The following is an 18,454-nucleotide window of genomic DNA, read 5'->3' as shown; positions in this document are numbered from 1 at the left end:
TCTAACTTAATGAAGGAATGTGTATCTAATAATACTGGGACTGCTAATTCTGCAATATGCATTTCTGCAGTTTCAGCCAAAAAACAGAAATAATTCCACTGATAAATCTGTAAATAGGTTATACAATGGACTTTTCATTTTATAAAGGTGTGGATTTTCTCAAATACTTACTTTTTTGGACAGTGTATGCAACTACTGTGGAGACAGTATGTTGTCTTTGTCTTTCATTGTCTGAATGTAGCACCATGGGTCCCAGGGAAACGGTATTTCAACCATACTGTATACTTTTATATGGATGGGCTAATAATAAAAGCTGTCTTGACTTGATTTGATTTTGCCCTGCTAATGATGTGTTTTCTCCAGGCTAGAAATAAACAAATGCAATTGGCTAAAGTAATTATGTGATTTACTACCTGTTTTAGTCCTGATAATCTCTGTGTAATACCATATTTCTCTGGACTTGTGAATTCCCCCTGTCTAAGGAACCTCCAGTGGCTACTGACACATGTACATGTAATGCTCCCATCAGGAGGAGAGGACTGGAATTGTGAAATTAATTCCTAGTTGGTGTTTAGTATTATCATTTAAAAATAATGACTCATGTTATGGAGTCTGTAATACAAGTACATGTGCCCCTTACAGGACTGCAGGCAGACTTGTGGAATTCTACATACCCTTATTATGCTTTTTTCATCTCCGAAAGATGAATCTTATCAAACATTTCCTGTACATTTCCCTGGCACATTTTCTGCTGTGTAACTAACAATGTTCTTTTACATTAATTGAATTATATCTAATAGCCATTATTATTATATTTATTCTGTTTATTCTGGGCGGCAGTGTAGCATAGTGGTTAAGGAGCAGGATTCGTAACCGAAAGGTTGCAGGTTTGATCCCCGCTGGGACACTGCTGCTGTACCCTTGGGCAAGGTACTTAACCCACAATTGCCTCAGTAAATATCCAGCTGTATAAATGGATAACATTGTTAAAAAAAAAAATGTAAGTCGCTTTGGATAAAAGCGTCTGCTAAATGAATAAATGTAAATGTGTTCATCATTGTCATCACAAATAAAAGCCGTTACTTTGACAGACAACACCCAGAAGATCAATAGCAATACATAATAATACGTATTATTCTGTTTTAAATTAATCTGTCATGGAAGTCCCATTGCAATGACAGAAGAACCTGGATATGTAAGAGATTGTTATGCGTAAACTCTATATCCACATAAGTGGTATTTAGATGATCATGCTTCAGAGAGAATCCTCAAACGCCTTGAGTTTGTTTTACTCTGCCTCAGTGTTTCAACGATACTAAGCTAACCACACTTACTCCTGTGGCTACAGTACACTTCTGTTTTGCAGATACGTGCATTTGCTGCGTTGATGAATGCAAACAGCGTGATTTCCTGTAAACGCCGCTCAGGGCAATGCCTGCGCAGTGTACGTCACTGAAAATGAGCTGGTTGGGTCAAAACAGTTCATCCGTCGACTACCCTTATAGATTTTGAAATGACTAGGGATGCGAGGGTGGGTTGTAGCAGGAAACGGAGAGGTTGTGAAGCCCTTTGACCAGGTTTTAAGCAGGTATGGTAGGCAGAGGAAGAGCATACTTTCGAGGGCCATTTGCCTTTACATATAGTTGCTAAATAAATAAATTTGTTGATGTATTAGGTTTAACAAGCCACAGTTATGGATACTTACATGTAGCAAACATGTTCCATTACATTACATATAATTTGCGGTTACATGGTTTTGTTGCTCATAAGGGCCAGATTTATGCTAAGAAGAATAAATAACATACATCATTTAACACCATGTACCATTTTAACAATAATCATGACAAGACATTCAAGTGAATTCCACTCTCCATAGCAACAACAGTACCAATAGATGAGATTTTGGTGATGGCAATAGTATGGTATGGTGGTAAGGAGCAGGGTTTGTGACCAAAAGTTTGCTGGTTCAGTTCCCCACTGGGACACTGCTGCTGTACCCTTGGGCAAGGTACTTAATCCACAATTGCCTCAGTAAGTGTCTAACTGTATAAGTGGATAAAATTGTGTCTCTGGATATGAGCATATGTGAAATGACAGTAATGTAATGTACCTGCTGGATTCCTGCTCTTTTTCACTTTATGTTCTATGTTTATATATAAATGGTATTTATAAGTTACAGTAAAATAACCTCTACCACCAGAGAAACAAACAAAGGACTACTAATCAATTCTATACTAAATATATAATATTGGGAAGATCATAGATGAGTTTTGAGGCCGAGATGGATGCTATATGCAAATCCAACCACCAACTACTGTTCTTTTTAAGGAAGCTTTGTAGATTTAATGTAGATAAGTGTCTGATTATTTTTTTAATTACTTTTATTGAATGAATTTTTTAAAATGTATATGACCTCATTTGGGAATCTCAGCTTGAAAACAGGAACAAAAGGAAGTATTGTAAAAATGTGCTGCAAGATCACTGGTGCTATCCTTAATCTCTCACACCTCTACACTTCTATCTTTACCTCTAGTCTGACAAGTCATCTTAACTCTTTTTCCTGCATCTGGAATGGTTGATGTTTATAGAAAGCCAAAGGAAGCCTTCAATGCACATTGCCTGCTAGGAACTGAACATAGCAGTGGTTCTGTTATGGTAAAGGACTCCATCTTGTGGGAGTCACTGGGTTTGACTATTACTCCGCATGGTAGGATTACTGTCAAGGCACAGGTACGGACTCAAATGCAGACCAGGCAGATTCAGTTCCCAAGAGGTTTTATTGAAACTGAAATTGCAGGACAGGTTCATAGCGGCGGAACAGACAGGGTCAAAAACCAGGTAGTCAGGCAGAACAGGCAAACAAGGCAGGGCAGTGGGCAGGGACAAAGTCAGAGTTCAGCACAGGATCAACAACACGAGTAATCAGGCAGGTACGCAACAGACAAAAAACTGAGTCAAACTGGCAACAAGACAGAGACAAGCAGGGTATATAAAGGGCTGGGCTGACGAGGAGATGGGATGCAGGTGGGCAGGCAGGCAGGTGGAAGCGATCAGGAAATCAGGTGGGCGAGGACACATAGGAAGTGTAAAGTACTGACAATTACAGCCAAGCAATACATTTTCAGCAAACATGGTTTCCTCAAGATGTTCACATACTTCAAGATTCCACCACTAAACGGATTCAAGAGTGGTCTCAGGGATGAAATGAAATGAGAATGAAATCAAACAAATTTGATGGCGTTTACAATCACCATATCCAAGCATAAATGAACTTAAATGGAAGTTGTGGAAAGTAGAGTGCAGCGAACATTTCAACCTCTTTCATCTCCCAAAGAACTAAAGACTTTCTTTTGTAATGAATGGTCCAATATCCCGCTAGAAACACATCAAAGCTGGTACAAAAGGACTGAAGCTGCTCTGAAAGCAAAGGCTGGTCCAACTCCTTATTAGGAAATAAATATTCATATATTGTTCCACATGCACACTTTTTACAAACGGCTTCAATATCTCCTATACATTGTGAAAATGTATGGAACATAAAGCAATATAAAATAATGAGGTACATATATATTTTGTGTCAGCTTCTCCTAAATAGGCATAAACTCACACCACTGCGAGCTTACTTTGGTCGATTTCCTGCGTCTGCATGCGCGCAGTAATACTGCGACCCATTACTTAACAGACATAAACAGCGAGGTACCTAACGCGATGAGGGGAAATGGAACGCCCTTGCTCGACTGAAAGTCATCTGTTTCGTATGACCTTTAGTAGGAATTCCTTCCCTCTTCAAAGCAGATGCGGTTTTTAACATGGAATGTATAATTAATTTGACTATTTTACGAACAAAATGGACTTTTGTTTAAAACTCCAATTGACATATTTTGAGGAAAACCTAAAATATTGCAATCACCTCTTTGCGCAGTATTCAGTGAAAAACTCATGAGAGGCGTGTGATTGTCAAAATATAATTTAATTGTATTGTGATTAGTCATTGTACTCTGGCTGTTTATAGGCCCTATTCGTGTTTTTTTTTTTTTTTTTTTGCAATTCGATGGTAACTGCATATGTTAAATAAACAGTCAAATAAATGAAATTGTATGGAATGTTACACCTGTTTGTGCACCTGCTGCACCGTAGATCCTTGGAAAACTCTTCTTGCATGAAGAGGCATCGATGCACCCTCCGCGTCGTTTGCCTCCTTCATATGCCTCTCCGAGAATAACATAAATGATTTCACTTGCGACTTACGCGAATTTCGAGGCCGTCTGCAAAATCACTCGCTTTGATCTCGTGTCCCCTTTTGTAAGGAAAGTCACCGAATAGGAGGGGCACATAACACGGAGTCAGACAGGTCACCAGTGATAGCGGAGCAGAGCACATCACAATACTTCAAAGAGAAGGAAGTAGCACTCTTCATCGAATGTCGATGTGCAAGGTAGGTGAAACTCAAGGAGCCGGTCTTTAACGTTGTGTTAGTCTTTACGTATGGTAGTTTAGCCATGTAGTATTGTGAGGAAAACTCAATTAAACCCTTTCGCACATAAGCTATAAAACATTTCCAACTCTCCCAGCGTGACTATTTTGGTGTTACAATCCTAGTTACAAGAATTCTGCTAGCAGTCCAATTAGTTATACTAGCTAGCAAGGCATGAAGTTGATTGATATCTGAACTAATATCCTTTACTAAAACTGGTTTAGTACACATAGAATTGCAGCAGATCTATACCCAAACCCGGTATAGTGTATGTGCACACTGCTCTTTGTAGCGAATGTGGGTATGCTTCGTGGTACTCAGAAATACAGATACATAAATGTGAACTGTCTTATTTTGAAATATAAATTTAATATTACATAATATGATATAAATTGCTTATAGCAAGTATTCGTATACTTCATTTTCGAGACGAATAACCGCGCGTTATCGGTGGATGCATCAGTGCAATCGCGCTGTTCAGTTGACTCAAATAGCAAGTAGCCTATAACATGGAAAAAAACGGAATACCATGGTATTTGATGTACTGGAATATTTAATAACACTCATAAACATAGGATTTGAGTATTTTAATAACTCGCGCGCGCCACATTTGCTATACTTAATTGCTAATGTTACATCACTGTTTCCTCAAAGCTAACATTCGCTCTCGATTTGCGAGTATGTGTTATGCTGCTTATGTTGCAACGTATGTGAATCTACATTGAAAAATAAATAATCATATTGCATTTATGGAATATTTTACGTGGAAAAGCGGTGGGTTTAGGACGAATGTTGCTTTGTTGCGTCACTCGCAAATAGTCGTTCTGATCTACTGTTGTAATCACACCGGTTTGACCGCACGCTGTAGGGACCACTCTCGAATGATGGAGCCCGTCTGACCGCGAAAGGGTTAAGGCCGCTAAAAGTTCGTAAGAGCGCTGGTATGCCTGTGTTGCATGTGCGCACGTAAGGAACCATGTTAATCTGCTGTTGTAGCATATCAGAGGATTGCAGGTAAAGGCCAAATATTCGCTGTAATGTTCAACCAAATTCGTTTATCTTTAACTGGGATCATTTGTTTTAATTTTTCAAGACTAGTCTTTGAAAGTACAGGGAAGTGTAATGTCTACTCACTCGGCTATAGAAAAGAGCGCGATGAGAAGGCCGCAGTTTAGTTCTTTTCGTTCGTAGGGTTCTGGCGGTCATGAGAATGTCTGAGTTTCCCGAGTTTGATGAGGTTGTAAGGAAAGGACGTTAAAATGGAGAGTCACACGTTGAGGAACCCGCGCTCTCATCACGTGACGTTTTTATTGCGTGGGTGAGGTGTGAAATAAGGGAAATTTCAGTTATTGTCCCTTACAGGTTTGATGCAGGATGTGATGTTTGAAGTTAAAACAGGCTTTTAGATAATTAGAAAAGTGAGCATCTTTAGATAAGACTTGTTGGCATTTGGGACATTGGAAAGACTATAACTTAATTCTGACATTCACGCTTACCTTTAAATACTGAATGTCAACGTTTTCATTAGCGTCAGGCTAAAGGTTCAGTTTTCATTCACTTCTCGTATAGGTCACTGCAGTATGTTTGCTCTGGGTCTGAAGTGAAAGTTAACACTGACATTGCTTTAAATCTAACGTAGAGGTGTTGTTTAATTTTACAGTTTTATAAAATTGCAGTGTAGCCTACATAATTGAGCCAATTGCACATAATTGAATTGCACATGAGTTGAATCTATATTTACTCAATACTTTTGTGAATATCATTGTTGCCCCTCTCATATTTAATTTGTCATTATCAAGTAATACAGATCAGGAAAGCAGCTTACATTATGCTGGTGTATAAGGCTGGAGATCCATCCCAACTGGATAACTGCGATCCTATCCTATATCAAAACTGTGTGTGTGCTACAGTTTTGGAAAACTTGACCTCACAATTCAAAGCTTTTCTTATAATAAGAATATAAGGAATGAATACTGGTCAGGTTTAGAGTGAAACTTTTTGCAGCTGTTATCAGTCACATTGAAAATGAACAATATCACAGTAAACATTACTGCACTTCTCTATTGACAGACCTGTCAATGGCTTTCAACACCATGCTCTGCTGTTACATACTCTGCAAAAGTAGATTTAAATGTCACTGTTACCAAAATTACTTCTCTGACAGAACACAGTGTTTGGGTATGAAATCTGAGTTTAAAAAAAGTTTAAAAGGGTTCCTCAGGGCTCAAGTATAAATCCTGTTGTTTTGACATTGTACAGTAACGATATTGGATATTGGTTAAATAAACAAAACAAAATAATACTGCAAATGATATGTGGCACTTGTGAAATAAGCCATTAGATGCTGACATTGGCATCATCCTTTCCCAGCTCCTGGTGTAAGATGTGACCAAGTGTCTAGAGTTCCAACTGATGTCTAGTTTTAATATTAGTAAATCATCATTAGTATTGTAGTCCTCATACAATGTGTATATCGGTGAGTCTTAGTTAGCTAAATAGCCAGCTAGCCAATTTCAGTCTTTTCAGTACTCTTCAGCCTATTTCAGAACCCTCAATAAGCCATTATGGGGTTCCCCCTTTTTAAAGTGTAAAATATTTGGTACAGACATTGATCTTGGCAAGTGTTATGGTGGGGTTGTTGCTATGTAAAACTGAAGCAATGTGTTAACATCAACTTTGAGTTGACCTACTCCCACTGCTAGCATTATTCAATTTAGTTTACTTGTTTTTCTTTCTTTCTATGCATATGCATGGAGACACAATAACAGAGTGATTAATCTCCACCCTGCTATGTACACTATAGTTTCTAGCTTGTGCATTTACATTATTTGATTTTTTTTGGTCTTTCATGCAGGTTGGGACTGATGTGAAGCAAGCTATCAGACAAATCATTTTTTATTTCTCTGTTCTATGGAGACTTAGGGAACCACAGTAACTCAAATTAACTGATGCCATCTTTCAATCTTTTATTTTTATTTAATGCCATTTAGTGAATAGGGGATTATTTGCCAGTTTTAGTTCTCTCCACATGATGATCAGGGGCCCAAGCCTGTAGGGCTAGAACCATTTTGGTTAATGTTTTATTCCATTCCAAAAATGCTTTTTACCTGACATTGAGATTCTGTGTGGTATGTGAGGGATTGCAGCTATTCTCTTTAGATCAATAATTTGATCTAAATCAATCTCCCTAATCAATCTCTTTAGACAGTGTTCCTGCTTTGTGATGTTTCCGATGCCTGTCGTCATGCAGAATTTAAAACTGGTGAAGGATGTTGCCATGTGTGCTCCTGGTAAGTAACTGTCTTGTCAAGCTCCAGCTTCTCTTGCAATAGATGGAGGCTGATGGGAGTTACTGTCAGTGTTCTTATTGTATTGTGATGTCATTGAAAGCATGTCAGTTCAACTGTTCTTTGTCATGCAGTGCTTCTAATATTGTTGACTCTGTATGGTTTTTCGCTTGTGTTGTATTGAACCTGATGTGTAAGTCGCTTTGGGTAAAAGTGCCTGCCAAATGAATTAATGTAAATGTAAATGTTTTTCTTTCATGTGTATTTTTCCATTAGGGAGCAGGGTTTATGAAAACTGTACAGAAGACAGCACAGCTTCATGTGCATTGTGTGATGATAAAACTTTCATTGATAAGCCAAATGGTGAGTGAGTGTTTCCCCTGTACAGATTGTGAACCAGGTGAGAATGTTGGTGTACAGCAAACACATTACTTTATGACTTGGAAATGTTGGAATTGCAGGTATGCCATCCACTCAAATTATGGATTGAGTGGGTATACACCATATTTACACAGCACATTGTGTTAGGCCATTTTTGGGCTGTCCCACAGGAATAACCCCAATAACAGGTCTGTCTCCCTATAAGCATTTACTTCTGTACCACCAAACCTCATTTTAAACACACAATACAACTTAATACCTTCACACAATAAATGACCCGATGTGGACTTTTCACTTTCTTCCATATCATTATGTACTTTCCGTCTTAAGTTAACCACCATATTACATTGTTTTGATTCTTCTAGTACCACAATAATTCTCACCGTTGGTCTGTCCTTTCTTGGTAAACTGTTCTATCATAGTATATTAAACGCATAGCTGTTTCTGGTCCTTGTAGTCTATTGCAGAACATTGTTGGTAATGCCAATTAAAGGCACGGCTATGTGGATATAATAGGTAGGCCATAATATCCCACTGCAATACTGCTGAATTGATTAACAAGTCCAGTACAATAACAGATATTCTGTGTTGAAACGGTTGGATATATATTGAAGGCAATTTGTTTTTGTAATGGCCTGGCGAAATGCCAATTATACTGTTAATGATTGGTGTGTCCTATTTTGATTGAGCAAGTTGATCTGAGTTTTTATTACATCTTGTTATATATATTTGTCTATTATGCAAATAACTAATATGTGTTAACAACATGGTTTGTTTGTAACTATTGGAATGTTTGGATGGATGTTTCTTAAAACATTGTAAAAAAAAAAAAACTGTAATTGGTATAAGTCGCTCTGGAAATGAGCGTCTGCTAAATGCCAATAATGAAATGAAATGTATTTTGACCTAAGATTTTTAGTTATTCATCTGAATAAAACGACCACAATGTGAAACTATCAAAAAGACTTACTATAAATTCTATGTAAACTATTTTAGACAGGCTTTTTGAAGGGCAGCGCTCTTGTACACTAAATTCATTGGTTGGCTCAAAAGAGGTGGTTCGTCTAGTACAAACATTGATCCGGCAATGAGTAGAAACGGAAGACGGTGGTAGCTAACGATTAATTCTGTATATTTTCCCGTTCACAACAGAATACATACATAATTGCACACGCGTCGGTGGAGATATTATATGTGCAGTTCCACAAACATTTAATTTCTTTGACGGTCCTGAAATGTATCCAGAAACGTTTCTGACCCCACACCCTTTGGACTGACCAAGATAGCTACAGCAGGACCCATAAGGATTTGGCTGTGTAGAAGCCTGCTAAAAAAAATAAACTTTATTTTCATACTGACAAGATTCCTCGGCTTTTTTGATATGTATTTTGAGTATAGACCCTTAATCAAACAACAATTTGACATTATACAAATCGTTTCCCCACGCATGGTGAATAAGAACAAAATTCAACTACGTAGTTGAGGCGTTGGCGATAACAAGAAGATAACATGGCTTCGTTGAGAACATTTACTAGCGCGTAAGAAAATAAGTTTGTAAACTAGCTAACTAAACGTTAGCTACAGCCACAGTAAGTAATAAAGTGGAAATTTGAGTTCGCTTGCTAAATGAGTTGCTATCTGAGCAACACTGAAACGCTTAAAATGATATGGCGTTAGTACTATCTTTTGAGGTAAGTCAAAAGTCGAAGAGCCAGGCACAACTAGCCACACGATAGCCTAATGGCGGATTTTACCGTCTGCTGAATAACTTAAGGAAGTTGAACTTCGGCCAGTGAAGAAACAAAATGGCTAAGTTACTAAATATTCATATAGCCCAGCACTACTGACATTCAGTTAGCTTTGAAGCACAGCTAAGCAGCAGCAGGGGCTAACATTATCTTACCCAGTATATATAAGACGAGCTAATTTGTTTTACTTAGTATTTTAAATTGTCAAGATGATTGGTTCGCTGCTATCTGGCTTAGTAAACAAGTAGCTAACGACACATTTAGTGCCACTTAGAAGATGTCAGATGATACATTTTTGCCTAAATTGTTCCATAAAATTGTCCATTCCCTTCACAGGTACTGCTACCATTTTACATTATTTTAGCAGTTGGAAAAAGCTGTGGCCCGGCAGAATACCAAGCTCATGATGGGGAATGCTGTCCGATGTGTGGAAAAGGTAGCTTAGCCTCCAAAACCGACTGTAATAAGATGCGTCAGTCATTGTCAATTATTCATTTTATGATACTACAACACACTGTTTACTTAAAAGTTGTCCGTATCCTTGTTCAGGACAGCAACTGTAATTTCGTTGTCCTGAACAATGACAATAAAGCTCTTTTATGTCTTATCCAGACATATAGTGGAAGTACACTCCCCATCCGAATCAAACAAGCACCCTCTGAGCCCTATTCCTTAACCTGTATTATTATTTATTTTTACTCAATTTGTCCTCGGATGAAAAAGATGATCATTAATCTGGCCGTTAAAGAGTTTACTGTTCAAGAAAGAGGGTCCGGCCCACATTCCAGACCTCATCTTCAGTAACTCGCTCTCTAATAATGTCCAGCCGTTTACAGGCTGTGTAAAGCCCGCCCCACCTTGGCTTTTGACGGTTATCATTCGGTTTTTTTTTCTGTCCACGTACAGATAAGGGTATCCTATTTGAAAATAATAAATTTAATGATTATCAGCTTTATGTATAGTGGGCATTTTAGTGGTTTCATTAACTCACAATAACAAGTAAATTTATTAATAGTGGGCACATTTTAGCAACATCATTAAATAATCAGATTAATTACAATATTGCTTTAAAAAAGAGATTAAAAGAATAATGTGTTTTTGTTTGTATGGCTAGGTTTAGTAGTCCACAAAGACTGCACATTGGATTCCAGCACAACATGCATTCCATGTGTAGGAGGGACATATATGAACGAGCCCAATGGGCTAAACAAATGCTTCCAGTGTAAGACTTGTGATTCAGGTGAGTTTCATTTGTAACTTAAAGTAACTGCAATGTCTTACATTAAAGTGCTGTGTTGTTAAAACTCAGTTTTGTTAATCTGTTTCTCAGGGCAGGGACTCAGGGTGCTCAAGGAGTGCACCACCACCAGCAACACTTTCTGTGACGTCATGGATGGGTTTTATTGTCAAAGTTATTCAGCCAATCAAGAGTGTAGTTTTGCATTAAAATATTCTACTTGCTCTCCTGGTCAACAAACTAAAGTGCCAGGTAGGAGTGCTATAAATACCTCCTCATTTTATCTGGGACAGGGCAGTGTGATATAATGAATATGAATGAATAACAGATGTAATGCTTTCAACCCATAATCGATTGTCTGCACCACATGTTTTCCATGTGTTGCCAGTGACTGAGTGTTGTGTTCTGTGCAGGAACAAAGAGCAGGGACACAGTTTGTGAAGCCTGTGCAGAAGGCCACTACTCAGAAGATGGTAAAAACTGCACGCCGTGGACAGAGTAGGTCCTGTTTCCCAGTCCGCGATTTATCATTCCCGATTAGCAGTCTCCACACTTGTGTATGACAATCTGTAGGCTCCTCCCTATATCACACAGTAACTAGTTCAGTAGACACAGATTTTTCACTTGTGTGTGAACAGATTGTTTCTGCTTTCTCATAAACACCAAGAAAACCAAAGAGACAGTCACCAACTTGAGAACCAAGAGTCGTGATCTTACTCCACTGGTCATACAAGGTGTGAATATAGAAATTGTGTCTGAGTATAAATACTTTGCTGCTATAATTGATAATAAATTGACATAGAATGTGAATATTGATGCACAGCACGCCAAAGTCCAACAGAGGCTGTGCTTGACAAGCTGAGGAGGTTTATGTACTGCACAGTACCTTTATTTACTGACCTTCAACATGTAGTGCTGGGGAGGGCTCTCTCTATCCAAAATGTAAACAAGACCAAAAAAAAAACTAGTTGCAAAATCCAACAATGAGTCATGCCTTCCCTAAATATTACAGCTTTGTGTGAGCAGTGTATTCTATGTCTTGCTCAAAAATAATTGTTGATCCATTATAACCTTTAAATCATGAGTATGCAGCCCTGCCCTGCGATTGCTGGTATCAAATGTGTAAGAACCAAATGAGCGATCTCTTTATTTATCCCTAGAAGTATACAGTGCCTGATGAAGTGGATTGGAGGTCTCTTTTTTTACTACAGATTTCTTGTGCTTTTGTAGCAATTTTACAATTTTTTTTTACATTCCTGACTGTCTCAGACTGCTGTCCTTTTCTCTGTCTTGCATATTTAGCTTGTTTTTGTATTGACAATTGCATCTTGTAATGTGTCATGTATGTTGTTTTATCATCCATGTTTTACTGGCATGTGCAAAACGAGAGAGAATAAAGGATCGGTCTGTCAATCTATTATTTACTTAAAGTTTGTCCCTCTTTTTCAGCTGTGAAGTAACTGGTGGAAGGAAGATTGAAGATGGTAGCCTAACCAAAGATGTTGTTTGCCAACAGCCAACAGCACGGAATAGACTGCTTCTTTTAGTTCCATTTTCATTATTAGCAATAGCTGTATCATATCTAACATATGTACATCAATGTAGAATAGGTAAGTCAAACTGATCACAATGCACGCATCTGTCCCTGGTTACAGTTGACATCAGAGTGGATAAGGCTTGCCATTGAAGCAGTAGAGATTGAAGTACTCCTGTGTATTAGACTGAAAATTTTCTGAGGAGCATTTGTAGATTATTTTCATAACTATATAGCTAGAAAAAAATTAAGTATTCTAGTTTTTACTGAGAGAAGCCCAGATTCAGCTCATACAATATCTTTCTTACCTGAAGGTCTTGAGGGAGGTCATGACCTCTTAGTAATTTTATTGTTCTTCTTTCTAGAAAGATCAAATGAATTAAAGGTGAGTTGGTATCCATATATAACCATGTGTATCATACTTTTACAGTTTCTTAATTGTCATATTGTTTTACAGTACAATTAACAAGCAAGATTTCACTGATTGGAAGTGCTTTTGCCTTCATCTGTGGCAGGGTTTTACACTTTTGTATACTTGGATGGCATCTTGTGAATTTATGATTATCATGAATAACATGTTTGCTTTTAAATCAGGTTCCTGTCCAGGAATCCCAGTCCCACTCAAGAACAAAGACACCGCCCAATTCACCGTACGTCAGCTATTTTAAAACGTGTTCATATTTTGCCTTGAAAATCTCATGTTATTTATAGAATAATATCACTGTTAGCTTACTCCACATTATTGTTTGCTTGTTTAAAGGGAGGAAGTGGATGACGGCGCGTCGTGACATTAAAGATTTCCCCAACAAAAGTATGTTTTTATTCATTCATATAGTCAGTACATAAAATTCAGACAGTTTTAGAATATGAAGTGTTGAAAACCTTAAGGAAATCAATAATTGTAAAATAATTTGGAAATTGAAAAATATTACATGAAATGACATTGTCTTGCACAAAACTATTTTCCTCATGAATCTCTTGGAAAACCTGTTGACCTATTTGTGTTTCTTAACACTGGAGTACAGAAGTATTCTCTAAGAGAAACAAAGTAAAAAAGACAAAATGGTGAAATTATTTTACTATTTACTTCTGTAAACTGTTGTTCCTCCTTTTTGAACATTTTCATGTGCAACTAGTAACAGAACATCTTTTCTGAAGCTGATATCAGTTTTAGTTTGAGAGTGACTAGTTTCAGTTTGACTTGCTGTAAATGTTAATGGTTCTCCAGATTTAGGTTGTGGATCCAGTTATGAGTAAATTTTAAGTAGCCGGGAACTAGAAAAGTGACATGGCAAACCACAGATTTGTCAACATCTTTAGCTAACAGTGTTCACTCTATATTTATTGTGATTAAACAAGAGCAAATACATGCTCTAAACAAAAAAAAAATGTACCTACGACATTTTGTCCTGCTCAACAATTTATTAACGTTACACTTTAATGTTAGTACCATTGCACAGAGCAGAGTTGTCTTTATGGATTTTAGTGAATACTTTGGATCCAGTAGGTGGATGTAGAAATTTAAAACAAGCACTGGTTAAAAAATACCATTTGACATAGTTCTTCCTGCTGCCAACTTCCCTGCTTCTGTCTACTGAGTTAACATTGCTCAGAGCTTAGTTACACTTTTCTCACCTTGATAGGTGAGAATGGCGCTCTCAAAGCATAGGTAACGTAGAGTTTGTGCCTCTTGGTGGTGTAAGTGTTACTGAGCGGCTGTGTGCTGTTCTTGTAGCAGGAAGTGGTATGTTACCACAGTTTTTGTTTTCACACTTAGGTCTATGACCATTTTCAAATGCAAGACAATTTTGTCATTGTGTGCGCTTTGTGCATGGTGGATAGTGTGTTCTGCAGTATTTTTTTTTTGCTGATAACTTACTGCTGCCACTGCTTACAGAAGTAGCTCATAGGCTGTTGTAAGTCCACTGTCTTGTTCAGTTTTGGAGTAAGTTCATTTCTGGGTTAACTGCTTTGAGAGCATCCTTCTCAGTCATCAACAGAGCGTTTCATTCATGGTATACAGTTCATTATGGAATGGTATTTTCTCATTGTTGTACATGGCAAGGTTTATATGGCAAAAGGGGTCAAAGTCATATTAGTGAATGTAAAGTTTCAAAACTGACACTGTCATTGAAAATCACAAATGCGTGTTTGCATACGGACTTAAATGTATAGCTCTTGGTCAGCACATGGGTAGTGGTGTGCTTGCCTAATGCTCGCCAGTAAGTTGTTTTTGAAACATTGATTGTAACAGGGCATATTAAAGCTTTTTCAACATTCAGAAATGTATTGGCATGTAGAAAACATGGTCAGCTTTGTTTTTACTGAACAAATACTGTGCTGTATAAATGTATATAGTTGCATGCTCTGTATAGACACCATTAAGAAGTTATGGGTATTATTTTGCACAAAGATGTTTCCTGTTGATAGTTATTTCTGCTTAATTTTAAGTGTACCATGGCATGTTCATATCTTCACAATTTTTGAGATACTTAGATAACTAAATACTAAATAGAAATTATTCTTATTTCTCTTCTTATTTCCAGGACAGTCAAAATCATTAATGGTAAGTTATTATTCTCATATGTACATGTTTCTCATATTTTTCCAATGTCTCCAGATGCATATTTTTATACAGTACAGCTAACAGATGAGGTGTCTTTGGTCGACACTGCTTTTGTCCTTATCTACAGTAAGCTAAACATTTCAGTGTCATTATGTATTTTTATTTAGATGCTTCACAGTAGCGAAGATCTGGAGCACCTGTATTATCAGAAGAGAGTGAGAGAGAAGATGAGGCCTATTTTCACACTGGAGGCTGAAGTGGTGATCTCTTTCATTGTTTAACAGGATTACTATTACAAAGGCTCACCCTTGATATCCTGGTCATCAGTGACTTTGGATTCTGGATAGTATGGGGAACGCTTTTATTAATGTGTGTGCTGGAAAAAGGCTTTGCTTTTGCCTTCACCATGGACAGAGACTTTGGTGTATCTCAGGGCACATTGCAATCCAGTAACCCACCTAATCTCCCAACTTTCTGCTAAGGAAGCATCACGTCCTCACCCGCATAATATATGCCAACATCTCCAGTTTGTTTGAGAGTAAATAAGAGGAAGAGAAAGTGATGCAAGGCAGTCATTTATATGAAAGCACCTGCATATGTGTTGGATTGCTGTGACCCCTTGTGGTAAAACTGTGCTACTGTGGACTTTGTAACAGCAAAGAGTTGGGGGGGAATGTAGGGTCTCCTACAAAATGTACTTTTCTTATTTTGTGCCAATTTTGGAAGAACCTTAATTTTTTTGACCAACCTATTTTTGTGTGTCCCTCATATATCATTCCAGTGTTTACCACTGATATTTGCTTTGTGAAGTATGTGTTTGGGGTTGCTTGAAATCCAGGGTTAGATGTTTTACAAATCGATACAGTTTACAGCATTAAACAATGTAATTAACAGAGTGCAGTTAGTTAAGGAGCATTAACACACATTTAGATTACAGTATAAATCTGGAACAGGAAAAATATTTTTTCCCTTATTTTCTAACATTTCCTTATGCAGTGCATTAAAATGCTACTAAGTATCACTGCCTTGGCTGATGGCTAACGCTAAATGGGGCTGGGCTTTGTAAGTAGTTGGATGTGAGACCTCCTGCAAGAAGCAGGATGCTGCTTGAAGTGGTGTTGGATGGGCTAAAGGGGGCACTCTTCTCCCAGCATCAGTCAGGCAGCCAGTTCCCTGGTACCATAACTGCTGTTGAAGTTGTTGTCTCTTGAAGGAGATGTCTATTGCAAAGTCTGCCCTCACCAAAGTCTTAATAAGGCTGTCACAAACACTCAATGGGCCTTAGACACGTAGAATATTATACTTTAGCTGGCATAGACTGGTCTCTACCCAGACTGATCATGTAAATACAACAAAAGGCCTGATAGTAAGAAGACAAATACATTAATCTGCTCTATAACTGGGTATGTCTTCTTCTTCCAACCATAAAAGTTGCAGAATTGCATGTTTTCCAAATCAAAACCCGTGTGTCCTGAGTGCTTAGTTCCTAGAACCAAGATTTGTTCTGTTCCAACCTAACATCACATCATCATGCCCACTGACTCCCAACAGAAGGTGCTGTATCTTACACTGATCTGTTTTCCCTTATAGAGTGTAAATAACAGTTCATCTTCATTCTTTTGTGTCAGTTTCACAAACAGCTGATATTCTCCAAGATCTGATCACTTTGAGATTGAGTTGCATGTGGTAGTATGACTGACATTGTACTCATCTGCAGAGTCATACAAATTGAAGACACAGTAAAATGTTTCATTTCATGTATGAGTTCTGTGGAGTCTTAGACAGAGCATTGTATACAATTGCCATCTATTGGGAGACAATGCAAAATTTGACATGTATAATGGAATCCTGCTTACATTACAGCATTGGCATTTAGATGCTCTTTTCCAGAGCAACTTATATCAGTTACCATTTTTTGAGAATGTTATCCATTTATACAGCTGGCTGTTTACTGTGGCAATTGAGGGTTAAGTACCTTGCCTGAGGGTACAGCAGCAGCACCCCAGCAGGGAATCGAACCAGAAACCTTTTGGTTACGAGTCCTGCTCCTTAACCACTATGCTACATTCCCATGTGGGTCAGCTGGGTATTTATTGACTCGGTGCAAATTAAGCACCTTGCCCAAGGTCGCAAGAGCAATAACTCATCTCCAATCTCCAGCAACCTTTGGGTGACCAACCCTGCTCCTTACCACTACACCACTCTGTTGCCTTGAATTCCTTGTTAACACTGAGTGGGTCATTGCTCTATATGCACCCATTTTTATTTCAACATGACAGCCTCTCTCTGGACAGTTTGTAGATCAGCAGAAGCATGGTGAAGTGGTAAAGGTGTTGAACTTACAACCAAAAGGTTGTAGGATCAAAACCCAGGGACATGGCTATTTTACCTTTGAACAAGGTGAGCTGAAGCTGAATTGATTCAGTACTCATCCAGTACAAAATACATCAAATACATAATATTTTGGGGGCAACAAGCAATGTACTCCTTGAAGTCCAGGTTGCTGTCGAGGATGATGCCCAAGCTCTTTGCTAAGAGTAGGGGAGAGGATTGTCTACATGATAAAAAATGTATTGCTGTGCAGTTGTACATGACAACTATCTAAGCTTAATGCTATAGAAATACTTACGAGTGAAGCATTCAAGGAATCATTTTAAAAGATTTTGTATTATTTTTAACACTAGTGTTCAGGTCTCTCTTACAAGCATCCTCTGGCAAACATAACTTGATTTTGGTTGTAAATATGCAGTGTTACAAAATGAGGTTTTTGATTAAATGAATATATAACAGATTTTGAATACCTCATGGTAAATATTAATTCCAATACCAATTTCACTGAATTTATTGTAATTATCTTTATAATGCAAGACCTGTTAATATTGATATAAACAAGGAAAACGTTGTAATACTGCCACCTAGTGGAATGTTCTTTATTTCATTGTCACTCAATTTTTCTTTTTTTTTTTTTTTTTTTTGCACTTCTCCTGTTAAATAAAATGGAGAAACAATATCCATTCTGGATGTGGCTGAGCCATGCAAAATACAGGAGTGATTAAATGCAGGCCTGCAAATAATGGATGTGGTATTCTATGCCTTTCCAGCCTCCTGTGGGAGCTATGAGATGAACATTTGAAAGCAGAAGTGCCATTTTTGAAGGGATAACATACCCCTCTTGCACAGCACTTAATGGAAGGGGAAATTTCCTTATCTTGCTTGTTTTGCAGTGC

General features: G+C 37.8%; 1 protein-coding gene across 3 annotated transcripts; it reads left to right on the top strand.

Annotated features, from left to right (window-relative positions):
• Positions 1 to 5,446: 5,446 nt before the first annotated feature.
• Positions 5,447 to 17,163, top strand: LOC118780580 (tumor necrosis factor receptor superfamily member 14-like). Of its 3 annotated transcripts, XM_036533158.1 has the most exons (13): positions 5,447 to 5,488; positions 7,679 to 7,764; positions 8,038 to 8,124; positions 10,227 to 10,326; positions 11,005 to 11,130; positions 11,221 to 11,379; positions 11,541 to 11,625; positions 12,577 to 12,737; positions 13,027 to 13,046; positions 13,256 to 13,311; positions 13,422 to 13,472; positions 15,208 to 15,227; positions 15,395 to 17,163. In XM_036533158.1, the coding sequence occupies exons 2-11, from the start codon at positions 7,744 to 7,746 to the stop codon at positions 13,447 to 13,449; spliced, it is 843 nt and encodes a 280-aa protein (XP_036389051.1). In that variant the 5' UTR covers positions 5,447 to 5,488; positions 7,679 to 7,743; the 3' UTR covers positions 13,450 to 13,472; positions 15,208 to 15,227; positions 15,395 to 17,163. The 3 variants fall into 3 exon arrangements, with proteins under 3 accessions (XP_036389051.1, XP_036389052.1, XP_036389053.1); XM_036533159.1 differs by lacking the exon at positions 5,447 to 5,488 and having other exon boundaries at positions 7,578 to 7,764; positions 15,512 to 17,163; XM_036533160.1 differs by lacking the exons at positions 5,447 to 5,488; positions 7,679 to 7,764; positions 8,038 to 8,124 and adding an exon at positions 9,227 to 9,833.
• The last annotated feature ends 1,291 nt before the right edge of the window (positions 17,164 to 18,454 follow it).

This window comes from Megalops cyprinoides, chromosome 7 (genome assembly GCF_013368585.1).
Source record: "Megalops cyprinoides isolate fMegCyp1 chromosome 7, fMegCyp1.pri, whole genome shotgun sequence".
Classification (NCBI taxonomy): domain Eukaryota; kingdom Metazoa; phylum Chordata; class Actinopteri; order Elopiformes; family Megalopidae; genus Megalops; species Megalops cyprinoides.
This window is presented reverse-complemented; position numbering and strand designations above follow the sequence as displayed.